A 26,887-nucleotide genomic window follows, 5' to 3' on the forward strand; every position below is an offset into this window, starting at 1 on the left:
TATACATATGAAAATACACGCTCGAATATCTGGAGATACTTTATCTATATTATAGAAATGTAAATGCCTTGAGTACAATTTGTCGGAGGATGAGGATAACGTTTATTTGTAGGTCAATGACTAGGCTTGATAATTAAAGTAGCTAATCAAATAGAGTTGGTAGCATCGGGTGCATGTGAACCCAAAATCTGTCTTTTAATAAACGAGGTGGAATGCTTGCCTTAGATGCATGTTACTTCATTTAATTAAAAATAGGGCAAGAAAAAGAATTTAATTGTAAATTGATTAGCTTGTAACTAGTGAAGGGTGTCCTCCAAGAAAAGGGCATAAATAGTGGTTGGATTTTCCACTATTCAAACATTCAAACTTAAAAGAATTATTATTTTGATACAATACAAATCTAAGTTACAAAGTCAATATCAAAGTTTAACACGAGAAAGACTATTCACTAGCAAGTTAGGCTAGTTTGCTTGTATTTATAAGAAACTACACAATCATACATCATCACAAGTTGATTTTTCATTCCCAAACTAGATTATGTCATGTAGTTTTGACTTTGATCATCCCATTGTAAACCCACCAGGGAAAGATAAAGAAAGCCGATATCATGGACAATGGTTTTTTGGACTGTATTATATATAAATTCAATACTAATTCACACTCTATGCCATTTTGTTCTTCATAATTATTTTGTCATTCAATTTATACGAGAAATCTAAAATAAGTCGGTAACTAAATACTCACATAAAATTATTTTCTCCAGAATCTCAGTACAATAGACCTACAAACTCCATTTCCGTGATGCTTCTTCATAGGATATGTCTTCTTCTTCATTATATTCTCATAATGAAAGGGAAAACTTTAATAATACAGGGGTGGCTCTTTGGTTAAAGTTTTGATCCGGGTCCCCTATAATTAAAGGCCGATAACACAGAGAGGGGAGAAAGCAAAAGATGAATTGTATGACTATGAATTCCACATTAGGCAACAAAAGCACATGAAAGTGAAATATTAGTCTTGGTCTTGAATCTTCATCACCTGCAAATTCGTACCCTTTGTCCTTCTCTTTTCTTTCCCAGAGCCAATCCCACTGCAAAAGCTAGCTGCTAGCTGAGCTCCAATTCTCTAAAACATTGGAAATTGTATAAAGCAGATTCCTTCATTTCTTTCTTCCTCTTTTTTGAAGTTAGACAATGAAAGGTTATATCAAACAATTACGTAGCAGTAGCAGTACGCTAGTACTGATAGATACTGTTCTATTATAATTCCAGATTTTGCTAAACCAGGAACTTTGGAAAAGAGCCAAAAGTGAAAGAGTTGGACTTGGACATCAGGTAGAAGATAAATATATGTAAAATCCTAGTACAGGAGTACAAAACCCAGAATAGAAATTATTAATTATAAGATATTTATAAAAAGGTCCTGAAAAGATTAGTGATTTAAGCAGGGTTCGGCTCAATGTTTTCAAATGCGAAAGCGAAGGCGAAGGCGACCACCTAGAGCCTCGCGAGGCGAGTGCCTCAAGGCATTGAGGCGTCGCCTTTCCTGTAATTATTATAATAATACACTACATTTATAAATAATATGAATATACTTAAATAAGGTTCCAAACAACAACCATATAGGAAAATCCAAAGAATCAAGCTACATTTTAAGCATTTCAAGAGTCAAGAAATCCCTAAATTACTAAAACCGATTTGAGCAAAACCCCACACCACATTCAATGCCAAGCTGATCAGCCACGAACAATCAAGAAATCCGTAATTTCAAGAATCCATATATCCCTATATTTCGATACTTCAAACCAGAAATTAAAGCCATATCACAAAAAAACTCACACCAAAGTCATGAATAATCTGAGTTCTTTACCTCAATGAAGGAGTCATGGAAAAAGAGACGCAGCAACTGAGCCGAGACATTCCTCTGATCCAAGCCGTCTTCGACCTCAAAATAGAACTCTCGTGGTTCAATTAACACCATGAATTGGACATTGATTTCATCATTCAAGCTTAAACACATTAAAAAGTCAATGACAACTCTTCCTATATTTCAAAATTGGTTGCAAACAAAGAACTCAAATACGAGACTAGAATTACAATTAAAGAACCAAAATTTCTCATACCCATATGAGATGCAGATGATACCAAACACCATTGATACCCACTTCAGCACATAGTACCCAAAAATTCCAAAAAAGAAAAGAAAAGTGAAGTGAGATTGCAATTTGTACCTAGTCGATCCACCAGCCAAGCAACGCACCTACACACTCGTCTTTCCACTCTTCCTTGGCTGCGCTGCGATCTTCCCACAGGTCGCGATCTGTTCTTTGTTTTTTTTTTTTTTTGTCGCGATCTGTTCTGGCCTTCTGGGGGCGATCTGTTCTGGGGTTAAAGAGAGTAAGAGACCTAAAGAAACGGTGCCGTATGGGTTCTTAAAAAAAAAAAACAAAAAAAAAAGGCAAAACGACGTCGTTTTGATTGAATGAAAAAAAAACAAAAAAACAAACCTCGCGTCTTCTTCTTCATTGCCTTCCCGCCTGAGGCGCCGCATCTGCACAAAATCGCCGCTCCGTCGCCTAGGCGACGCTTTTCCAGCAGCACGCCTCATTTTGCTCAGGCGAGGCAATTTCCGGTCGCCCCACACCGAAGCGCGCCCCGGGCGCGCCTCGGCAACGCCTTTGAAAACACTGGTTCGGCTCATTCTGCACAAATAGAAACAAAAGTAGATAATTGGTTAATGATTGATTTAGGTGAGCTTAATCAATTGGCTTTAGCTTCTTGTACACATTCTCTCATAAAGAAGTGACAATGAAAATAACAAAGCAAAGGACTTTGATCAGAAGCAGAACATGTGTGGAGGTATCTGGTTCTGGGTTTGTAGGGCATTCTACTGTTTTCGCATCACATCCTCTTTATCTCTTTTTGCTTCTTTTGGAGCATACATGCCAAAGGCTGTAAAAAACACTCTTATCAGGTGCCCATTTTGATATATTTCTTGGCTTCTCAACCAAATCCACATTGAAACTCTGAATATTCTTGTCATCTTCATCTTAGTTTCTAGCTATTTCAAGCTGAAATAACTCCTCTTTTTTTACTAGTTCCCCAAATTTGCCTCAAATTATGGTTTAGGTTGGTTCGATTGTGAGTGCTTCTGAGCTTCTGTTATATGACATAAGATACTGTCCACTACGGCAAAATATGTCGAAGTTTTGGTAAAAGTGGTGAATTTTTTTAGTAACCATATAATACGTCTAATAATTTATCTAAAAAATTGATGACGTTTTTACTAAATTTGATTGTAATTTAAAATAAACTTAAAATTTTAATATTATTTACTGTGTTAACGCAATATGATTCTCTTTTAAATAAGATGTCAGATTTTGAACAAATACATTATTTTTTAGACATTAAGTTGTCTTGAAACATAAACGAACTCGATCATTTATTTTGTACTAGAAAAACTGATGCATCATGTACATCATCACAGTAGGACTGAAATTAAAAGATGGTTTCCCTTCAACCATTGTGGGTCTCTATGATTGCTGCATTGTGTCAAATCAGGTAAGCAACTTGCCAGCTTCACCTATTTAATGGCTTGCAACAAGCTTTGATCACTAACAAATAAAAAGGGTTGGTCCAAAGTGGTACATTGGTTGACATGCATGTATGATTGTATGAGCAATAATGTGGTACGTAGGTGTCTTTTCTTGATTGGAGATATGTATTGTATATATGTAGAGTGGGCAGGATTCCTTAATGAATAGATTATAGATGTGAGCCTGTCCATGTTCTCTCCACATAAAGAACCCACTTATAATTCTCACTTAAAATGGCAGACCAGCCAGGTTCATTTCCATGCCCACATTATTATTATCCTCACTTGTAACTAGCTCCAATCTCAATCAGCACCCACAAAACTTGTAGCACAAGAAGGAGGACATGTAGCTCTCAGAGGCTTCTGCTGCATATATAATGGGAAAGCTATTGCAAAAGATCTTAATCACTTTCCTCATTTCAGAAACAGAGCTTTAAAAAAGTGGTGTAAGGGCAGAATTAGATGCTTCCAGATTAAAGATGGGATTAGTTGTGCTCTGCAAGACATTTACTGTCGGCTAATGATAAACAATCTATGTAAATCTCCTATGTCATGCATATATGTATGTTTATATACATATATACTGTAGAGAGTTCTCTACCGGAGAGGTCGTTCTTTTTTTAAGAAAAGCAAGGATGCCCTCATCTCGACCCAATAAGCTAGTCATTAGAACCATCAAATCGGAGAATTTTTACGGTACTTGTTCCGAAAATGAATTAATGACTATGATGAGGTTCATATAATATCTAATCCTGCTGTGGAAGAATGAGTTGCACCATCTTAGGCAGGGTGATGGAAAGAGGAGACATTGAGACAAACATTTTTTGGCAAAACGTCCGTGTTTTGTGGGATTAATTGTCTGATTGCAAGCATACTAAGTCCAAGTCTACTGTTATATCATTCGTTCATTATTTAGGGAAATGGAGTTGCACAGCTACATATATACTGATAGATAGGGCTGAACCATTTTTGTTCTGCTGACTCTCATGCACGCTGCACAGATGACCCCTTGACAGTGAACTTAATAAACACTCAGTCTCGATCAATAAACACGTCTCTGATGGGTTAGTCGCAATTTGCGGGTAATTTATCACCTTGCTCTCAAAGATGTATGGATCTGGACTAAGTTGAAGCTTGTTGAAAGAGCGAGCAAAGTAAAATTGTCAAAAGCTAGGCCAAACTTCTGTGACGAGTCCCATGTCTGAGTGTGGCGTGCAAGCACAAGAAAAACAAGGGTGCAAGGGCGGCAGGCGTTGAAATATACAAACCAAATTGAAAACCATAGAGAAGAGAAGAGAAGGTTGGTCAGTCTTCACTCCAGGACCCAAATATATACATATACTAGGGAAAGTCATAGAAGAAGCTCAAATTTTGGCCTTTCATTTCAACCCAGATCAACCAGAAAGAGAAGGAGAAGAAGTTTGTACCCAAACCCAATCTTCTTTTTACAACTAATGCCTAGTCCACACTACTATCAATCTTACTTCTACATACAATAAATAAAAGAGAAGATGAAGAAGAAAAGAGAAGCCTGTGTTTGAGTAATCTGTGCAATACTGCAATGCCATGTGGAGAGTAAACTAACTAATGATTAAGACCAAAGAATCAAACAAAGTCACAATTTCACTACAAATCTGATTTTCCCTTCTTTTTTTCATTGATTTTCTTGATTCTGTGTTTTGAAATCTACCGCCCATTTTAGGACTTTTAAATGGCCAATGTATTCATACATATACAACCCCATCTACGCCACATCTACCAGAGATTAGAACATGCTGGCCGATTCTCAATTCATAGCATAGCTACTACTCGACAAGGACAAGCAGTAACTCATGCGAATACAGGGGTTGAACTTGTTGAGCTTTGCAGATTAGCAGCGTAATCTCTTGCCCATAAATCATAATGTACAATTTCCTCGAGGGAAGGTGAGGTCACGAGCTCTGCCCTGTGCTTGGCACATGTTAGCTCAACAACCTTGAAAATATCCAGATATCTAATTCTGCAAAAGAGCCAAAGTTTTCATTAGCTGATGATTTACATGATAAGAAGGTGCATATTAGCAAAGATTTGCAAAATCACTAGTTCAGATGAATCACGATCATAATGTGATATTGAAGTTTGAGGTTAAAACATATTCTATCAAAGGAAGATGAAGAAACAGCACATACTTTTCATCGATAAACATCTCCACGGCCTTTTCATTTGCTGCACTAAGAACTCCTGTCATGGTGCCACCGGCCCGTCCAGCAGAATAAGCAAGATCCATGGATGGGTATTTCACATTGTCAGGAGCTTTAAAGGTTAGTGAACCAAGCCTGCAGCAGAAAAGAAGGCAGAGTTATTTCAAAGAATGTAACAGGAAAGTCAAGATAGATTAGGACCCTCCTTGGGGAATTTGTAAAGAAGCAAGAGCCCAATGGAATATGAAGTTTACTATCACCATTCACTATAGACGTATAGATGGCCATAAAGTATTAGAAGCTTCAACAATATATATTTTTTCAGCTTTAGAGTAAGAAATTATGCTTATTCATTCAAAAATTACTCCTTGTGACCACAAAAGAGAGAGGGCGCAAACTGAATCTTCAAGAGTCAAATAAGGAAAAGTTCATTACTTGCAAAGATCAAGCCGGGGCCAGGTTACTTCAGAGCAATAGATTCTCTCCGGCCATGACATGGTGTAGAGGATTGGCAAGCGCATATCAGGCCACCCCAACTGTGCTAGAACAGATGAATCCTGGAAAGAACAATATATTGAAGAGGGAAAAAAAAACGTTTGAAATTCAAATTCCAAACTTATATGAGTTTGCAGTCTTTATACAGACGACAGAACAGTAACACAAAAGCAGCGGCCACAACTAAGTGTTGAACCTGAGTTTCAATCATCGAATGGATGATGGATTGTGGATGAATCACAATCTCGATATCATCATATTCAGCTCCATACAAGTAATGGGCTTCAATGACTTCTAGCCCCTGTCAAAAGTACAGAACTTACTCAATACTGCTAGGAAACAGAATACTTAATTGCCCCTTGTGCCGTATCAAACAGAAACTAAAAATGATAGAAAACCTTATTGAAAAGCGTAGCTGAATCAACAGTTATCTTCTTTCCCATACTCCAGTTAGGATGTTTCAGAGCATCAGCAACCTTAACTTCTTTGAGTTTTTCAACAGGCCAATCCCTGTGAGTAAGAGAGTGAGAGATTGTCAAGATCCTGATTATATTAAAGAGAGAGGCAGCAGTCCCAAAATTGTCCATTCAAGAAATAAACTGAGTGCATCAGAGTTTCATTCATAAATTAAAACTATATGTGAGACTCCTCACTACTTAAGTAAGATGTTACAACCAAAATATAAATGCACAGAACTAATACATATACTTTTATATAGAAAGAATAATTAAATATGATAGTTTAATCTCGCTTATTCAAACTCCTTTTGCTTTCTATAAAAGTGTTTACAGAGAAAGAAAATAAGTAACCTATGCGCGTTCTCTATTTTTCAAGAGTTGAAGTACAAAATCCACACATTAGCCAAAAACAATGTGCTCGAAATATGTCCTACAAATTGGGGAGAATAAAAAATTTCCTCCTACTTTGCATAAGAAGGATAGAGATCTCTACCCGGGTTTTCAGTTCACAAGCTTTCATTCTAGCTTATATTATGATTTCTCACCTGAAAGCCCCACCAGAAGCTGTCAAAATGATACGCCGAAGTGCACCCTCTGGCAAGCCTTGGATACACTGAACAAATAAGCATTTATTAGCTTCATTAGTATTCACAGGAGAGGATATAGGATGCACTAATAAAGAAATGACTAGGTAAGGACTAAACTAAGGTGTATCACGTAACTTAACAGTACTTTGAGTATCACAAACAAGAATGCAGCAAATTTGATAGATATATCAAGATCACAGCATACCCTATTAGATAGAGTTGGGTATCAATATGGATTTGTTTTCATACCTGAAAAATTGCAGAATGTTCTGAATCAGCAGGAAGAATTTTCACATTATGCTTGTGTGCAAGAGGAAGAACAAAAGGGCCTCCAGCAATCAGGGTCTCCTTATTGGCTAAAGCTATGTCTTTCCCTGCTTCTATTGCAGCCACTGTAGGCTAAGATTAGAAAGACAACAGGAAAAATTTCAGCCTGCAAGTTTATTAGTTAATACTATTTTCTCATGCAAAGAAAAGAAGAATTATTAATCATTCAAATTAATTAGCCAACTCTGCTATGCCGTCAACCTTCCCCTGTATTTCAGTTACTATATCATGTATATATAACTTCAATGAGCACCAAAACAAAATGACAATGCAATTACCTTCAGTCCTGCACAACCAACTATTCCTGTAACTACTGTGACTGCATCTGGGTGCCGAGCAACCTGAGAAGAGAAAACTATTAGCAATTTCTGGTAGAGGTTGAGAATCAAATTCATTAGCTGTGGAAATTATATGCTAGGCCACCTCAATGACTCCTTGCTCCCCAGGAATGATCTCAGGCTTGTCTTCTAGACCAGATAGAGCCTCTTTAAGTTCATTAACTAATGATTCATTTCTAACTGCAACTAGTTTGGGTTTGAACCTCTTCACCTGTGCAATACAAAATAGGATTTTCAGCACCAAGAAATATATGTAGGAAATAAACATTCCACACTCTGGATAGCTAGGTTACTAGTACTTATGATGGATGATTATCGAGTCAGGTAAAGTTTTGCCACTCAAATTCCAAAACTGATTTATATGACGGAATAAATAAATTTCAAACTCTACGAAATGTTATCCATCTGATGGATTACCTGATCGACAAGAAGAGTGACATTTGAGCCAGCTGCTAGAGCCACAACTCTGAATTTTTCGGGGTTCTCTGCAACTATGTCCAATGTCTGTAGAAACAGGAGATTGTGATTTTAACCAACTGATGCAATTCCCATAATCTGTCCAGTGTCTTACAATTTATCTTTAATCTCAAAACGTATACTAAAAAGAAATACCTGGGTTCCAATGGAACCAGTAGATCCAACAACAGAAATAGGCTTTGGACCATCCCAAGTCCTCCGGCCGGGCTCCGGAAAAGCACTTCCCGGCCAAGCTGGAGGTGGTGCTTGTGCTGAACACTGAATTCTTCTTCCGATCACCGCTCTGCAATCTCTCCTCCTCAAAGCAAACCCACCTGTGTACAACAAATGAGCACAACACTATCATTTCTCTTTCCAATACTAGAAAAGCAACTAAATTTATATATCAAACAACCATAGAATCACAATTCAGAGCTTCATACAAGTAAATTTGCAGACTTTTTTTTTTTTTTTTTTTTTTTTACATACATGCACTTCATCACATGAACTTGAATCACTCAATTGAAAGTAAAAAGACAGCATCTTTGTAGAAACACAGAATCCCAGTGACCCAATTGAGCAATAATGCCAGCATGCACTTTTGGAAAGCTAAGAAGGGGAGTGAAACCTGGAAGCTTTGGCAAGTGAGTGGACTTGGTGGAATCCAAGAAAGAGATGGCTTTAATTTCAGCTGGAGACAACAGATTCAGAGCCATCCCAAAAACTCACCTTTTGCAATCCAAAAGTCCAAAAACCAAAGAACCACTTAAGAGAGACGGAGAAAGAGGGATGAACAGAACCAAGAAGAAGGACCCTTTAAAGCCAATTTTTGTGTGGACATGAAATGGGGGAGCTTTATAGTAAAATAGTGATGGGTTTGAAGTCATAACGAGTTAGGTATAAATAATCAAACATGGCAAGTGCAGGGAGTGTTGAATAAGGACGAGAAATGGATTGGCGGATAGGGACGAGAAGGGAATCAACCTCTTTGTATGGACAGTCATTCTTCCCGTGATGCTTCAAAGTAACTGTCATAACGACGTCGTTGAACTGCTCTTTAGCATTGTATTATAAATTATTCAATTATGAGTTTCTAGTTTTATACCCTTCATTTGATTCCCTCATAATCCATCCAAAATTTTCATCTTTTTTGTGTTTTGTTTTCAATCCTATAACTTATTGCATTTCAAGAGGGGATTGATTCTTTGTATTGTGGCTGAAAAGGGAGGAGGCTCATTTATACCAAAACAAAGGAAAGGCTTTAAAGCCATTCTCTTTATAAGCTTGTATTATGATGGTTATTCCTGAGTTGTCCTACTCCAAATTCAATGCATACATTACCAAAACCAAACAATGTGATAGTTTTGACCTGATTATATTAAAGAATTCTAATATAAAAAAGGGTAAATTCCTCCTATAGTACCTGAGGTATTGCTACTTGGACAGTTTGATACCTGATGTACTAAAGGGGACAGTTTGGTACCTGAAGTTAGACTTTGTTTGACACTTTGGTACTTCTGTTAATTTTTCTGTTAAATGTAAGGATAAAATTGACATTTAGAATATATGTATAAAAACATAATAATAAAAAAACATGAGTTTGTGGGTTGATTGCCTTTCTTCATAATTTTATAGGTATGAATTAATGTTTATGAGTTATGTTGAAGGTGAAATATTCGAATTTTATGTTAAAGAAATATAATAATCAGATATTTTTTTTTGTACTATTCTCTATGAATCCACTGATTTTTCCTCCAAAACTTGGATATTTCCTCCTCTTCATAAACACAATGCGATGATATTATTTGGTATTATTTTAGGTCTTCATCATTTTTTGGGTCATTTAGGAGAAAATGAAAATGAATTAATGTTTTTGGGTTATGTTAAAGTTGACATAGTTGAATTTTATGTTTAAAAAAATTTGGTTGTACGAGACTAGTTTCAATGGAGTACTCTCATGGGTGTTCACTATATGATTCCTATATTTCTTAAATATAAAATTCGAATATTTCACCTTCAACATAACCCATAAACATTAATTCATACCTACGCCGGAGTTGTATGCATGGCCAGTCGGCTGAGGAAGATGAAGTTTGGGCTTGGGCCCAACCAATCTTTGCCAGACCCGAGTTTGAGCCTCTTTTCATAGGGCTGTCCTTTTTGGGCTTCTATGTTGGGCTTGGGTGTTTGGCCCTAGGCCCATCTCTATGTTTTTAGTTTATCTATTTACAATAATTCCTTGTATTAGGAACTAGGCATTTTTATACTATATGTCTCTCTAGCGTCTCTGGAGTAGTACCGAAGGAGGTTATCCGCTATGTCTACGTCTATGAATATATAATGAGTAGGACTATATGTATGTACCACCTGTGGGTACTACCACTAGCTTCTTGTCTGCCTATCAGCGGAATGGTATGTATCGGCCTATTCTGACTTGTGATGAATATAAATATTGAATTTCATTCAAAAAAAAAAAAAAACATTAATTCATACCTATAAAATTATGAAGAAAATCAACCCACAAACTCATGTTTTTTTATTATATTTTTATACATATATGCTAAATGTCAATTTTATCCATAAATTTAACGGAAAAATTAACAGAAGTACCAAAGTGTCAAACGGAGTCTAACTTCAACTACCAAACTGTCCCTTTTAATACATCAGGTATCAAACTGTCCAAGTAGCAATACATCAGGTACCATAGGAGGAATTTACCCTATAAAAAAATTTCTGATCTTTAGTCTTAAGAGTAGAAAATTCGTAAGATCGGAAAATTTGAACTTGAAATCTTATCCACACTCATAGATAGACCCATTTATCTCGACAACTTAGTCTCGGTAATCATGCGCAAGAACTTGAAACAAGGTTTCATATATTCAATCTATATTTGACGCGTTTGGATGCTGTTTTAAACCCACTAATTTGTTTAATATTTGCATTCATTTTCAGTTGGTTTGACTCGAGAGTATCTAACGAACAGAGGCTTCGAATAGATACCTCATCACAAGAAGTTGGCTTCATATGCATGCAACTAGAATCCTTAGAATACACTGCTCTGCTTTAAAGACCAGCCTGTATATCTTATAAGGACTACTATGGTAGTCATTATCCAGCTATGACTAATGCAAATTGCATAAGACAAAGAACTGATTTCTATGCCTTGGATTAGCCCCACGTAATGTGCGAAGCTGGGGAATAGTATGAGAATTAAGTTACCGCTGATTACAAGGGTCCTGGTTTTGGTGCCTTGCCAACTAAGAGGCGTACATTACTATTTGATGCGCATACAATTTAAACTAGTGCCAAAGCTAATCCTTGTTTGAATGCCTAATCCATTACTAAAAGTAAACACCAGGATAAGCATAACCACTAAACAAAAGCAACATCCACCCAAATAGCATTGAAACACATATAACAATACTGACATATTTATATAGATTAATATATCAGAAACAGTAACCCCACCAAGAAGAGCCTGAAATAAACACTCTGGAAATGTACACACGTATGCCTCCAATGCAAGACAAAGAAGAGTTGGTTTGGCTACTAGTGTCCAACTCTACATGGCCCATTTCTTCTGGTTCTGCTTTCGGCAAATTTATTATAATTTATTAACTAACTACACGTTTTGCTATCTCACTGTCTCTCATCCTTGCATGTATTACTTGTGTGAGTCCGTAACTCCAACTGAGTGAGCCTCTGAATAGTTTGCGGGTTGGTCGCCAACATGGAATCTGCACCAGCAATACAATGTGTCAATATAATAAAAATGGCTGACAGAAGTAGAACAAGGCCCTTGTCACAGAACTACTGTAGATTCTTTCGGCTAAACAATATTTTCAGCAGGCCAAACCAGTTTTGTCCTGTAGACCATGAAAGCCAAAACGCCTCCTAAACTTGGTAAATAAACAATAAACAGACTACAATGCTTGCACACAACTGACACAACATAGTTTACATGAAGATTCGCTTCAATAAGTGTAATAGGTGTACCTTAGTTTGAGCTGTTAAATGAAATGAACGCCCGATTACTCATAGTTTTCTTGCTCTTCATGTATCTCGGTAGAGTTCAGATATGAATTCCCATTACTGATTTCTGCAGCATTCCCATTGTTCATCTCCAATGCACCTCCAGATTCGGATATTTTTGTTACCCTCTGCAACTCATCAGTCACATCTGATGAAGAACGTGCTACGGCCTGATCATTACCCAGAGATTCTCTCTGCACTGATGGTTTTGGCCGTCGGATGGCTTCAGCTGCTTCTGGCATTGCAACTGGGGGTGGCTGGGGAGGAACCCATGCACGCTGAACCGGCTGCCTAACTACTTGCAAACTAGCTGCCTTGACTTCATCTTCATTTTCTATCTCTGTGATACTGGGAGTTTTCCGCTGCCACCAAGGCACTGAACTGTCACCATTTAAATAATTGAGCCCATTCTCCTGCGTGCTCGAACTGAAGGCTTCGCTACTTGTATGGTTCTGATATACTTGGCTTGAGTTGTTTTGGGTCTGACCAAGCTCCCAAGGCTACCCAAGAAAACATAAAGTTACAACAACTCAGTGGATTATCAAAGCAAGATATTTGAATTGTCTAAATTGGCCCTAGAAACTTGATGGTTTTGTAAAAGAGTTTTTTTTTTTTTTTTTTTTCTCATTTTCTTATAGCAAACTTAAGTCTTTAACTTTCCAAGATCATCTCAAATAACATATACAGAAGCTGTGGTGAAAGATTCACAGCACTAAGATCAAGTTGTTTTCAGAAGATCAACCATGTAATTACTAATATGGAGTGAATAAATTTCATATTTTGCTGTACTACACTGGAAACCAAAAGTTGGTTACCCAAATTCAGTGAACCATCCTCATAAGTGGTAATTCTCATTCTCTATTGCTTAAATTACTTACTGCATATGACTCCATCACTCCATAAAATTAATTTCCATTTTCTTTTCCTTTTCATCAAGAGAGAAAGAATAGTGGGAAAGGTGAAAAACTGTCAAAAACAATACCTTGGCTCTAGGAACCAAGCGAGGATTTGATGGCTGCTGATTAGGATTGGGCGGTAAATCATCAATTTCCTGTATGTGCATCCAGAATGACAAAGAATTAGCACGGAGTCACAAAAGAGCTGGTGTCAGAAAGAAAGCTGGAAAGAGCTTACTCTGACATTAGGAGGTTTCTCCCCTCTTTGTACCATGGCCATGATCTGCAATTACCAATTCAAAATACTAAAAGTCAGGCATTTCTTTTTATAACTTTTTTTAACCAGTGACACACTAAAAACTTCTTACCTCCATATAAGACTTTGAGTGAGGTGCAGCAGATGGTTCCACAGATGCAGGAGCTGAGAAAGATTGCACTGTACAGAAATTGTAAAAAGATAAGGCAGAATCAATTAACAATTGAAAGAGTAAACAAGAGACCATAGTAATTCATGATAGAAGAATTACCTGAGTGCATGTCGTACTCTGCCTTGCCATTCACATATTGTTGCTGTAAAACAGTCAATTAGTACAACCAATTTTTGAGAAAACGTAGATGAGATTTTAAAGATCAACAAGAATTTTAAATTCAAGCCTACTTTCAGCTGACCTTTGACTTTGTGACTGTGAGTCGACTATCTTCGTGATCAACAAGAGAGGCTCTTGAGGCCCTCGTTTCTCCTGATAATTAAGCAGAAAGACAGGAAACTCAATCAACTTATCATCAGATTCCAGAATGCAAACAAGAAGCAAAACTTGTCATGCTTGCATACAATGATACAAATGGTGGTGTAACTGTTTTATAGGCCGAACAATCATTCATTTGCAATAATTGGATTAGATGGAATGTATCCAGTACCTTCCAATTTCCGTATGGAATTACTCATTGACTTCATTTCTTGCACTTGCACATCTAACAAACTCATAAGTTCCCCAAAGTATTTCCTCTCTGCGCAAGTATGAACCAAGGTGCAGCAATCATGAAGGAGAATTACTCATCAGATATAGAATCCAAAGTGAAAATGGAAACAAATGAGACCAGTAAGAGATAAGCTCAACAAAGAGAGAAATAAGTTAAGATAATTAATTTATGGAGTATCACAATCCCACCTTCAGTCTTAGAATTCAGCATTTCTTGGCTTGCTTTTGCCACATCTGCTGCTGCAGCTGCAGCTGATTTAGCCGCTGCTGCAGCTTCTTCTGCTAAACTGGGTTTCGTGTCAGTTTTCTTCTCAACGTCATTGTCGTCCTCCAATACAACCTTTCGTACCCAAGACCTCAACCTTGGAATAATAGCATTCTAAAACAGGGAACATGTTATCAGACAGCAATACAGCTGGAAATTGAAAGCAAAAAGTCTAGGTGGATACAGAATCAACCGCTAAGCATATAAAAATCAAGGAAGAGCATCAGAAAGGATAGAAATCAAGGTCTGAGACCTTTGTAGAAAGGTACGGGTTATATACCTTAATAAGTATAGCAGTTCCAGCACCTGAAGCTGCCATTAATCCTACAGCAAGAATGGCATGAGACCAGTGGAATCTATACCGAGCTAAGGTACCCACCGGGGCAGTAGAACTAACAGGCTGCAAAGTTTGATTTGAACTTTGTGCCTGAATGTTTGTTGTCTTCGCTTGTCCATCAGCTATAAGAAAGCATATACAAGTTACAACCATCACTTATGCAAACAATTGATACAGTCTGGCCATATCCATAATCCCACTTGAACACCAGTTATTTTTTTACCTTGATTTGCAGTAGTTGCCTGTGCACTTGGAGGTGGATCCTGCAATTTGCAGCAAACACATGCTAAGCATGTCAAAATCGAAAAATTGACAATTTGCGTAATCCCGAATAGACAACTAACTTACAGGCACACGCCGAAACGCCTCATCAATCTCCTCCTTCGTAAGCCCCTTCTTCTCAAGAAAAGAGCGCCTGTAGATGACAGGAGAGCCCTTAACTTTTGGGTGCGAAAGAAACTTCACAGCATTTTGCACTTGGTCCTCTCTCATTGGTTCGGAATTCACAAACACCGATGGGCTAGAAGTTTGCTTAGGAGGCTCAGCTGCAACATCTTGCTGAGCCTCAGCAAGGCCTACTATTCAAGTTCATAATCAGCATCCCATATTAAACTTAAAGCTTATATGTAAGTAATGTAACCAAGATTCATACTTTTTAACTATTAGAAACTTAGCATTAGCTAATTAGCAAGAATTATGTTTTCTTTCACAGCCCATCAAGTAGGAACTATAATAACAAAAAGAAATCTTGGGTTCTATTCAATTATAACCCAAGTTCAATACCCAACTTAAATTTCTCTTCTTTTTAATCTGAACTTAAATTGCTTAACTTTCTCAGCAACTATATGAATTGAACTTAAAAAAACAAAGCAATAAGAACCAAAACAAACTCTGAGAGAGAAACGGCACCTGGGTTTTCTGGTTTGTCCTCCGAGGATTGAGAGGCCATAGTGGACCTACTCCTCTACCTGAATCACTCAGCAAACACAACAAACCATCAGTGAGAGAGAGAGAGAGAGAGAGAGAGAGCAGCGAAAGCTCTATTGATATTTGGGGTGCCTACAGAAGACGATGAAAATAATGAGGTAGACTGGTAAGGTGGGCTTTGCTCATCCCAAAGCAGCTGCTGCTATTATTATGACTTGTGAGACTAAAAGACGTTATAATACTGCGGATAATGTATCTCTATCGGCTGCGTGGCACCGCAGACATGGACCATGGCCTTGTGTTTGGTTTGGGTTTTTACTGTTCAAAAAAGGCCTACAAGTTTTGGGCTCTCATCATATCTTTGATTGCAGTAAATTCGGAAAAGCTGGAAAACCCACTTCACCTCAAACGGATTGTTGGGTGTTTACAATGCCCATTGGGATAAGTTTACAGTAGGGCTGGGCGTTTAAGCCCGAAAACCCGCAAACCCGGACCAGCCTGTCAAAGCCCGACTCGTTCGGGCCGGGCCCTATTTTTTTTGTCACCAAAACGGTTCGGGCCGGGCTTGCAATTTCGAAGATACGGTTCGGGCCGGGCTCTGCCATTCAAAGTTAGAAAAGCCCGTTTAGGCCCGTTTTAATTAAAAGGACACACATGTCCATATATTATTGGTCGTAATATAAGGCTTAAAATTTATACTATAGGATTAGGTACACCAAATTGTTCCTCACTCAAATACCTAAAGTCCAATACAATTAACCTAATCAATCTAAGCCATTTCTTCAAACAATCAAACCCGATCTGAACCTAGACCCTAGAGGCCGCCTCCTGAAGGCTTCACTCTTCAGTCACCCATTTCTTCAAACCCGATCTGAACCCAGCTCACCAGCTGCCAGCTCCTCCGCCTGAACCCAGTCACAGACTCACAGTCGTTCCCGATCCACCAACGCCGAGACTCACAGCTCACCAGCTGCCAGCTCCTCCGCCTGAACCCAGTCACAGACTCACAGTCGTTCCCGATCCACCAACGCCGAGACTCACAGTCCCAATCGTTCCCGATCTGAACACAGTCCCAACTCCCAGTCCCAATCGTTCCCGATCTGAACCCAGTGTCAGCGGCTCCGCCTCCTTCAGTCACCTTCAAGCAATCAAACCCGAATTGAACCCAGTGCCAGCGCCTCCGCCTCTGCCTCCGCCTCCTTCAGTCACAGTCCTTCACCCAGCGCCTCCGCCTCTGCCTTCCCAAACTTATCTGGTCCTCTCTCTTTTCACATCAAGCTGTGAGTTTCTTTATCCTTGTTCAGTTTGTTTGATTTCTTCTCTTTATGTGTGTATCTCCGTGCATATGTTGTGATATGTTGAAGAAATGTGTTGTATCTCCGTGCATATGTTGATTTTTTTTGTTTCTCTGTGTATCTCTGTGTATCTCCGAATCGTGTTTTAGCACCGGGAATAGAGTAATTGATCCTTATAGAAGCTCTCTAACTCCTAAATCTGTTGAAGCAATAATATGCTTACAGAATTGGATCAAATCAGAGAATGTTCAAAGTATTGAGTTTTTCCCAACAATTGAGGAGATGGAGTTCTATGAGACGTGTGAAGAGGGTATGTTTACTCTTTACATGTTTACTTCGTCTTCTATGCCATTGTTTTTCAGTTTTTGATGTGAATCAATGTAATTTAAATGTTTTTTTAATGAAATGACAGATTATGCGAAGGAGAAATCCGGTGAACAATCAGCAAAAAGGGCTGCTTGTAAGGCAAAAAAATCAAAGCAGGCTGAGAATTCAGGTGAGCTGCTGTGTATTGGTTTTGATCTGCAATAAGCTATTCATGCTATCAGCCAACAATAAGCTTGCAAGATAATCAAATCAATAAGCTTACAAACTGATTATTATGTTTTCTGCAATATTATCATACACTGATGTCAGTTTTGATCTATTTTCACTCTATTGAATCACTTGTTGATAATTTTTGTATATTGGCTGCTGTAGGGAAAATCATCATTGCCAATTGATGGCTGGCTTTACTGAATTGCTGAGAAGACTGGAAAGAAAAACTGCTGAATTGTTCTTTCCAATTTCGACTTGTTATTTCAATTTTAGCTTTGTACTTGAATTGGGACTTTGTATTTGAATTGCAGCTTTGTGTCTTTATATTTGAATTGGGACTTTGTAATTGAACTGCAGCTTTGTGTCTTTGTGTTTGAATTGGGACTTTGTGTTGAATTGCATGTCAGATTGTTCTTGACTTCTTCTATTTCAATTTGGATCTTGAAATCTACGTATTTGGATATTTGAATGTGCAGGGTGAACTTTGGATATGGATATTGGATAGTGTTTTGAATTCAACATGTTGAAATGAATGGAATTTGCATTATATATGTGTGAGCAGGTAGCAAAGAAGGCATATTAATAAAAGTATAAAACTGGTATTTGGGCCTGAAAGCCCGGAAACCCGACCCGAACAAAAACGGGCCGGTCCCTGTAGGTGTCAAAACGGGCTTTAGGCCCGAACCGTAAAAAACGGGCCGGGTCCGGGCCCAGTGAAATTTTTCTTGAACCCGGCCCGTGCCCAGCCCTAGTTTACAGACCACCGGCCAGTTGTTTTTAGGAGTTGTTTCAAGTGATAGATCACACAAATCTCGATCGAATTATAGTTTTTTATTTTGAAAAATAGTAAAAAAAGAAAAGAAAAAAAAATTGGATTGAGATTTCTGAGTTCTGTCAGTTCTAAAATTATTTAAAAATTATGATTTAGTCTTAGGAAGCTTTTGGTAAAAAAAAACAAAGAATATGCAATTTTGACTAAAAATTCCGAGCATTAATTTTTTTTTTTTGGGGGGGGGGGGGGGGGGGGGGGGGGGGGTGGGGGAAGAATTCTAGAATTGATTCCCACAAGTTGGAAAAGCAAAAACTGTCTTTCATTATGTTTAGCCTCGCTTTCAAGACTAGGGATGACAAAAATCTCTAGTGGGGTGGAGCTCCATTGGATACCCCTAATGGGGGGAGAATTCGGGGACAAATGGGCTATCTAAGATTGGGGATGGGGCGGGGTCGCTGGGATGGTATTGTGTTCTCCATCCCCAATGATATATACATATATTTAATATATATATATATATATATTTTTAATATAAATCACAAATATATACATTTACTACTTTACTTTAATAGTGTTTTGACTTTTGCACTCACTGAATTATGATTTATGAATTTAATCATATTTTAAATTTATTTGTTGTATATTTTTATTTTAAAAAATGCAATATGAGAAAAAATTATTTTATTTATTAAATTCTTATTGGGGATTTAGGGCTGGTTTGGAGGTTTAATCCCCAATGGGGATGGGGGCGAGGAGTCCCCAATATAATTTTATTTGGGATTGGGGCGGGGATAGGGGTAAAAAATGACCCCGGGAATGGAGATAATATTGTGATCCCCATCCCCAACCCGCTCTATTGCCATCCCTATTGATAGGAGCATTTTAATGCGACGTTTTACTTGCTTTTCCCTACATTTCTTGCGTTATTTCCTTATTAAAACCCTGTTTAGGAAAGTTTTCATTCTTTGATTGGGAAAGTTCCTATTTGTAGAAAGTTTCTATTTTTATAGTTTCTATTTATCATTTTTAGTAAGTTTCCATTTTCGGTAGTTGCCATTTTTCATTTTAGGAAAGTTTCTATTTTTCTTATTAGTTTCTATTTTTAGGACCTCCAAGCAAGTGGAAAATCTTGAAGAGGAAAATCAAAGTTGCAACCAAGTGGAAAATCTTGAGGAGGAAAATCAATTCAAGTTGAACAAGTGATAAACAAGTGGGAAGATATTTTTTACAAATTTGTCTAACATATCTAGCCCTTCATTTATGTTCATCTCCACCCTCCATTCATCATTTTTTGGGCTATAAATACACTTCTCCTCTCACTCTCAAAATACCAATACCTTCATCCATCTCATCTTCTTTGTCTCTCTATTTCCTTTTCATTTTTCTCTCCATTCTCTAGTTTTAAGTTTCTGCATTTTCAAGCAAGAAGAGGAAGAAGAAGAAGGAGCCGTGAATATCATATCCTCCATCATCCACCTTGAAGGCTTGCTTCCAAGATTCAAGATCCAACCATCTAGCTCTCCATCTCTCCATCTCCACTCACGGTTTAATTCGTTCCTTTGCCTTGTAACCTTTTTGGTTTCCTTGTTTGATTTCGTATGAACTTGTTTCTAGTTAACAATAATGTTTAGGGCAAAGTTTAAGCCCAATTTCTATGTTTAAATAAAGTTTTCGAATTCTATAATTGTGATTCTAAGTTGCTTATGTGAGTTTGTTCGATTGAATTTGCTTGATAGAAAACTTTTATATGTTTATCTTATTTGGGTCGACACTTATAGGATTTGCATGTAATTGGTGCTAGGTTTAAGAACATGAAATCGACTTTTCGTTTTGTGTAAACTTGAATCAAAGTAGTAAAGGTTCTGGACAAGAATCAAATTTAATTGAAGAGGATTGCAATTAGGTGGACTTTTCTATAACTAAGTTGTACACTTGAGTTGATAGCCTTTCTCTATGTCTAATGCGTTGAACATGTCATGATTGACTAGCTTTCTAGGGCTTGATTGCATGTTTGATAAGATTAATCTAGGTGCTTTCGCTTAGGTTAATTAGCATTGAAAAGTAAAATATGGGAAATCATTTGCTTTCGAATGTTTCACATGATCAACTCCTCTCTCATGACTTGGAAGAACAATTATAGGGTTTGAATCGAATTTGATTACATGGAATTGATTTTGATCTTTGTTCCTTGCGTTCCACCCCTGTATATATGTTTTTACGTTTTCTTTATTTTATTTATTTTAATTTTAATTTTAAGAATCCTAATCCCCCCTTATTTGTGTTTACTTGTATATATTTATTCTTTATTTTATTTTTGTAAATAATACTTTATTTTTAATTCTTTATTTGTTTATACAATTGTATATATTTATATTCTTTATTTTATTTTTGTAAATAATACTTTTCTTTATTTGTTTCACAATTACAAGTGTACCCTCAATCCCCGGAATAGAACGATCCCTATTTGCTTATACTACTAACGATATTTTCAGGGTTAAATTGCGCGCTCCCAAAAGCGCGTCACCTATTCAAAATGCTATTTGAGCTGTGATGCGCTCGAAGCAAGCGCATAATTTAACCCTGAAATATCGTTAGTAGTATAAGCAAATAGGGATCGTTCTATTCCGGGGATTGAGGGTACACTTGTAATTGTGAAACAAATAAAGAAAAGAATTATTTACAAAAATAAAATAAAGAATATAAATATATACAATTGTATAAACAAATAAAGAATTAAAAATAAAGTAATATTTACAAAAATAAAATAAAGAATAAATATATACAAGTAAACACAAATAAGGGGGGATTATGATTCTTAAAATTAAAATTAAAATAAATAAAATAAAGAAAACGTAAAAACATATATACAAGGGTGGAACGCAAGGAACAAAGATCAAAACCAATTCCATGTAATCAAATTCGATTCAAACCCTATAATTGTTCTTCCAAGTCATGAGAGAGGAGTTGATCATGTGAAACATTCGAAAGCAAATGATTTCCCATATTTTACTTTTCAATGCTAATTAACCTAAGCGAAAACACCTAGATTAATCCTATCAAACATGCAATCAAGCCCTAAAAAGCTAGTCAATCATGACATGTTCAACGCATTAGACATAGAGAAAGGCTATCAACTCAAGTGTACAACTTAGTTATGGAAAAGTCCACCTAATTGCAATCCTCTTCAATTAAATTCGATTCTTGTCCAGAACCTTTACTACTTTTGATTCAAGTTACACAAAACGAAAAGTCGATTTCATGTTCTTAAACCTAGCACCAATTACATGCAAATCCTATAAGTGTCGACTCAAATAAGATAAACATATAAAAGTTTTCTATCAAGCAAATTCAATCGAACAAACTCACATAAGCAACTTAGAATCACAATTATGGAATTCGAAAACTTTATTTAAACATAGAAGTTGGGTTTAAACTTTACCCTAAACATTATTGTTAACTAGAAACAAGTTCATATGAATTCAAACAAGGAAAACAAAAGATCATTACAAGGAAAAAGAATGAATTACACCGTGTGGGGAGATGGAGATGGAGAACTAGATGGTTGGATCTTGAATCTTGGAAGCAAGTCTTCAAGGTGGATGATGGAGGATATGATCTTCACGGCTCCTTCTTCTTCTTCCTCTCCTTGCTTGAAAACGCAGAACTTTGCAACTAGAGAATGGAGAAGGAAAATGGAGAGGAAATGGAGAGACAAAGAAGATGAAATGGATGAAGGAATTGGTGATTGAGAGTGAGAGGAGAATGTGTTTAAATAGGGAAGAAAAAGAAGAGTGAAATGATGAGATGAAGAAAAATAATGAAAGTGGAGTATGAAAGTGGTTTGTAAAATATGTAAAAGATGAGGTAATGATGAAAGCAAAGCATGAAGGTGAAGAAATGTGGAAGTGATGATGATCTTTTAGGGTAGAAAAAATGTATCCAAGGAAAAAGAAATGCTTTCTTCATATGGGTGGGAAACATGAATATGTGGTGTTGAGCTGTTTTCAGGTCAGTTTCTTCCCCTTTATTCCTTCAATTATTTCTACATCAAAACTTCAGAATGAGCCTTCGACTTCTTCATAAAAAATGTTCCACTATGAGTGTAGATCATCTTGACAAATTTTCAGAGATTTATTCCATGTGGTTGGGCCGGAAATGCTGCTGGACCTCTTACAGGTCCAGTTTTCCGGTTTTGCTTCTGTAGAAAATTGGGCTGATTGTTTGAAGGCCTTCCACTCATATTTTTCTCTGGTACTCTTCATAAGAAATGATCATTTGGGTGTCTAGAATGGATCTGGAGAGTTTCAGCTCATTTCGAGTTCATTTGGTCAGGTGGCCGCTCCTTCTTCCTTGTTTGGCTCTGATTCTCGTAGCCGGAGTAAGAAAATATTCAAGGTTGACTTTTTAGTGCATTTTCATTCTTCTCCATCATTTCTAGGTAATTATGGACGTAACACTCATTTCACCTTCATCTACTCCAATGTACCTAAAAATAGAAATTGAATTAAAAATCGATTCAGTTAAGGAATTAACTAAGCAAAATGTGAGGAATTAACTATTAAAATATCACATTAAAATGCTCCTATCAAGCTGCTACTCATTTGTGGCTAAGAGTTTTGTTTCTGCCCAACTCTTGTCAAAGGCTTTGGACCGAGACATACAATTAGACACAAGCGAAAAAAAGTCAAATTTTTGTTCATGAGAGCATTTCTACTCCTTTTAATTTGTCTCCAACATGTATTTTTGCGGGGTCAAGTGGTGGGGATGGAGTAACATGAGGTTTTTTCAAAAGGTGATGAGAGCTAAGTAGTCCAAAGAATAGATAGTTTCAAAACTGAAGCTCAAAATCTAGTTGATAGAGTTTTAGATATATGTTTTTTCATTCATGCCTTTGTCATATCTTTGTTCTTCTAAAAATTCTTTCATTTTTTGTTGCAGTTAGTAGCTCTCTATAACTGTTGCAGTGGCTTTGCAACACAATGATTGTAGCTTTCTATGCTTATGTTAGTTTCTTTTCAAGTTAATGTCAATAGCTGTTCTGTTTTTGTTTTGATTGATATCAAGTTATATTAGCTCTCTATAACTGTTATAGTGACTTTTTAACATAGTGCTAATACCTTTCTCTGCCTATGTTAGTATCTTTTCAAGCTGATGTCAGTAGCTCTGTTTTCATTTTGATTGATTTCAAGTTATCTTCTATCAATAGAAATGTTACAATGCTAAGGAAGATAATTAAGTTTACATACCCGCTTCTAGCAGCTGCTTAATTAAAGCGACAAACTGCAAAAACTCGATTTAATCTTTTTTATGATTTTTTTTTGGTTTTCTAATTTTATTTTAGAAAATTGTAAGTCGAGATTTTTGAATTCCATAAGTTATAAAATTGCTTTAAAATCATGACATAAGGATCAAAGAATTTTAGTAAAAAAAAAAAAGGCAAGTAATTTTGGCCAGAAAAACTATGTTATAATCCACATATTTTGGTGAGAAATCATGGTCTCGATCATTTTTTTTTGTGGGGTGAAAGTTTTGGATTTAAAAAACATACAATATCTTTTGGTATGTTAATGTTACTTTCAGGATGTTAGAAAACTGTTATCCGAGCTATTACTCATTTTGTGACAATATCTCTAACTCTTCTCGTCAAAAACTTTGGAATAAAATATTAGATTAGACGCATGAACAAAAAAGAGTCAAGTTATCTATAAGAGCATTTGTACTATGTACTTACATGAACAATTGCCAAGCATAATTAGCTATAATGAGCCACACTCATATTATCGCCAGCGCTACCAACAACCATCAACGGTGTGACATATGGAAACACAACCAAGCAGGCTATCACCTGAGCCCCGGCTCACCTCCAGATCACCGCTGACGCGGCTCGTGTCAAGATGGCCTCGCTGAAGCATCAGAAGCTGGGAACTGAAGCATATCAGTCCCATATCGAAAACAAGGAAGAGATCAATCTCTTCCCCACCTATAAAAGGTCAACTCCTCTCTCCTCATTAATTACGCATTTTATTACTTACTTACTGTGATTCTGTCAACACAAATACATTGACTAACTTAGGCATCGGAGAAGAGAAGACCGCCCAACGCAGTCTCCCTCTGACGCCCTTTGTATTTTACTTGACAGATAGCAGAAACTCGGAGAACATCACAAGTAGAGGTCTGCCCACCGGACCAGCGTTAACTGAGATTTGGGCTACCGCTCAATCTTAGACATTAACATACTCCTTTCGATTTGTCTCCAACAATTTATTATTTAAAATTTATTCTATCAATTTATGCAACTTTATGATAAGTTTCAATTTGGAAAAGCTTGACGATAAATTTACACGATAATCGGTTTTCAAAACTTTTATTGAAGCTGCAACTATATGGTGATAATGAGTCCAACAAGCTTCGAAATGATATATGATGACATGATGTCATGATGTGACCTAATTGGACCAAAAAAATGTCTTCTTTTTTTTTTTGAATGAAAATGTCAACTTCATTAATAATAATAAAGATTATAAAAAATAGATATAGAAAGTACATCAAAAATTAAAAAAGCGACAATAAAAGAATGAAAATAAAACCTAGCATAGCTATAGCTAGATGCAATAATGCATATGAAGACGCACCGCATGTAATCAGGGCTATTTAAAGAATTACTAATGGTATAACCGACCATAAAAGGCCAATCTTCCATCAAAGTAACTGGTGATATGACCAACAAGTAACTGGTGATATGACCAACCAAACATATTCCTCGTATCTTGTACGCCGAAAAAAGAACAATTTTCCACCTATGTTACCGATAGTATGACCAACCAGAAAAGGACAACCTTCTAATAGTATAACGGGTGATATGACTATCCATGCATCTTCCACGTAAAAAATACGCCAAATAGAGGATAATCATCCACCTGAAAAATAGTACCACAATTCAATGACCCATATCCAAGCAATATAGGCCCAACCCAAACCCAGAGACCTAGCCCAAGTCAAGGCCCGACCTGGATCCCAAGGAAGAGCCCAAATCTAGACCCGATCCCCCGAGTCCCAAATCCAGACCCGACCCCAGTCTCCATGTGAGCCCCTGAAAAAATTTGGTTAATTTTCGAAGGTAATTTTTCACCAATAAGATTTTTCTCAAGGTGATTAAAGTAAAGGAATTGATTTCGGAAATTATTTTGGTGTCGAGACTTCGATTTGGGCCTTACAATTTAGGTTTGGGCCAAAGTTCTTCCATTTGGGCCTAGGGCTAAGTCGTAAAATAAATTAGGAGGTTTCCGACGAAAAACGAGTAAAAGAAAAGTTACGACCCAAAACCCGAAAGGAATCAGCAAGGAGAATTCCGTAATTCATCGCAAGGGCAAAGTGGACATTTCGCATACGCTAGTATCAATAGAAAGCTAGGAAACCCTAGCCTCATTTCTCTCCCTCTCTCTTCTCTCGGCCGGGTCCCTCCCCCCCCAACCTCTCGCACTTTCTCTCTCTTCTTCCCTCTGCAAACGCTGGAAAACTCCATCTCCGGCCACCCCCTTTTGACACAGCCTCCACCCTTCAAACCAGCTCCTGAATCCGACCTAAACCCAAGAAAAATCTGAACCATGCACCAACCTTCCTCTCTTCTTCTTTCCTTTGCCACAACCGGAGACTTGCTCCGGCCACCATCTCAACACACCACCTCCACCAATTGACCCAGAGTATAAATCCGCCCAAAGCCCAACCGAAATCACCACCAACTCACCAGGCATCGTCGTTCCCCTCCGCCGACGACCACCACAGTTCCACTGTGTTGCCTGGAAACCGAGCCTCCATTTCTGACCATCATTTCAATACACCTCCGACACCAACGTGCTCAGACGAAGCCAAACATTGAAGCCCCAAAGCTTCGCTGACGATCGACGCCAGGAAATGCCGCACGAGCTTGCCGGAAACCGTAGCTCTACATGTCTTCGTTTTTCGACTTCCCGTTTGAAACGAACGAAGTTACCTCCAAGGATGGAATCAGGACCTCATGATCGACCAAAATCCCCAAAACCCGACCTCCGATTCCGACCAGAGCCACCGCCACCGTGGACGCCGCCGTGAGCTCCACCAGTTTATCCCCTTGTTCTGGTAAGCTGGATTTTCATCCCTCCTTCTTAGTTGAGGCTCCTGCTTCGATTTAGATTGAAAACCCTAATGGTTGTTGTTCAAATTGGATTGTGTGAGGTTAAGGATTTATGCGTTTCTGGAAGTTTTGGAGAAGGAGACGACTACTGGCCGGATCAGTTTCAATTGAAACTGGGGGAGGTAAGAACCATGTATAGGTTCTGTTTTGGGATACCGAAATGGTCTAGGGTGGGTTACTGATGATCTGGTATTTGTTAGGTGTTACGCGACTGTTGATGGTAGATTGCAGCAATTGGAAT

General features: G+C 37.5%; 2 protein-coding genes and 1 long non-coding RNA gene across 6 annotated transcripts; all 3 read right to left on the bottom strand.

Annotated features, from left to right (window-relative positions):
- Positions 1–954: 954 nt before the first annotated feature.
- On the bottom strand, positions 955–2,763 carry LOC112180667. The gene is made up of 4 exons (XR_002928396.2): positions 2,507–2,763; positions 2,231–2,376; positions 1,870–2,008; positions 955–1,125 (listed from the first exon to the last, which is right to left on the bottom strand). It is a non-coding gene; the product is annotated as an uncharacterized LOC112180667 (long non-coding RNA).
- Positions 2,764–5,163: 2,400 nt separating this feature from the next.
- On the bottom strand, positions 5,164–9,325 carry LOC112179726 (1-deoxy-D-xylulose 5-phosphate reductoisomerase, chloroplastic). Its single transcript, XM_024318201.2, has 12 exons — positions 9,064–9,325; positions 8,592–8,770; positions 8,397–8,483; positions 8,065–8,190; positions 7,920–7,982; positions 7,564–7,713; positions 7,273–7,340; positions 6,668–6,779; positions 6,466–6,570; positions 6,210–6,331; positions 5,763–5,909; positions 5,164–5,593 (listed from the first exon to the last, which is right to left on the bottom strand). Exons 1-12 carry the CDS (start codon positions 9,149–9,151, stop codon positions 5,425–5,427), a joined length of 1,416 nt encoding a protein of 471 aa, XP_024173969.1. The 5' UTR covers positions 9,152–9,325; the 3' UTR covers positions 5,164–5,424.
- A 2,498-nt stretch (positions 9,326–11,823) lies between these two features.
- LOC112178776 (peroxisomal membrane protein PEX14) lies at positions 11,824–16,103 on the bottom strand. 4 transcript variants are annotated; one of them, XM_024316994.2, is made up of 14 exons: positions 16,009–16,103; positions 15,855–15,913; positions 15,294–15,520; positions 15,169–15,208; positions 14,889–15,067; positions 14,533–14,722; positions 14,282–14,371; positions 14,033–14,103; positions 13,891–13,933; positions 13,732–13,799; positions 13,602–13,646; positions 13,450–13,518; positions 12,432–12,967; positions 11,824–12,172 (listed from the first exon to the last, which is right to left on the bottom strand). In XM_024316994.2, the coding sequence occupies exons 2-13, from the start codon at positions 15,892–15,894 to the stop codon at positions 12,467–12,469; spliced, it is 1,563 nt and encodes a 520-aa protein (XP_024172762.1). In that variant the 5' UTR covers positions 15,895–15,913; positions 16,009–16,103; the 3' UTR covers positions 11,824–12,172; positions 12,432–12,466. The 4 variants fall into 4 exon arrangements, with proteins under 4 accessions (XP_024172762.1, XP_024172760.1, XP_024172761.1 ...); XM_024316992.2 differs by having other exon boundaries at positions 15,294–15,523; positions 16,009–16,023; XM_024316993.2 differs by having other exon boundaries at positions 15,855–16,074.
- Positions 16,104–26,887: the final 10,784 nt, after the last annotated feature.

This window comes from Rosa chinensis, chromosome 7 (assembly GCF_002994745.2).
Source record: "Rosa chinensis cultivar Old Blush chromosome 7, RchiOBHm-V2, whole genome shotgun sequence".
Lineage (NCBI taxonomy): Eukaryota > Viridiplantae > Streptophyta > Magnoliopsida > Rosales > Rosaceae > Rosa > Rosa chinensis.

Coding starts and splice junctions, on each gene's coding strand:
- LOC112179726 (XM_024318201.2), bottom strand. CDS start 9,151: ATGGCTCTGAATCTGTTGTCTCCAGCTGAAATTAAAGCCATCTCTTTC. Junction 8,191..8,396: donor TCACTCTTCTTGTCGATCAG/GTAATCCATCAG, acceptor TGTATTGCACAG/GTGAAGAGGTTCAAACCCAA. Junction 7,714..7,919: donor TTGGTTGTGCAGGACTGAAG/GTAATTGCATTG, acceptor TTCTAATCTTAG/CCTACAGTGGCTGCAATAGA.
- LOC112178776 (XM_024316991.2), bottom strand. CDS start 15,894: ATGGCCTCTCAATCCTCGGAGGACAAACCAGAAAACCCAG. Junction 15,524..15,854: donor GGACAAACCAGAAAACCCAG/GTGCCGTTTCTC, acceptor GAACTTGAATAG/TAGGCCTTGCTGAGGCTCAG. Junction 15,068..15,168: donor GGCAACTACTGCAAATCAAG/GTAAAAAAATAA, acceptor GCTTTCTTATAG/CTGATGGACAAGCGAAGACA.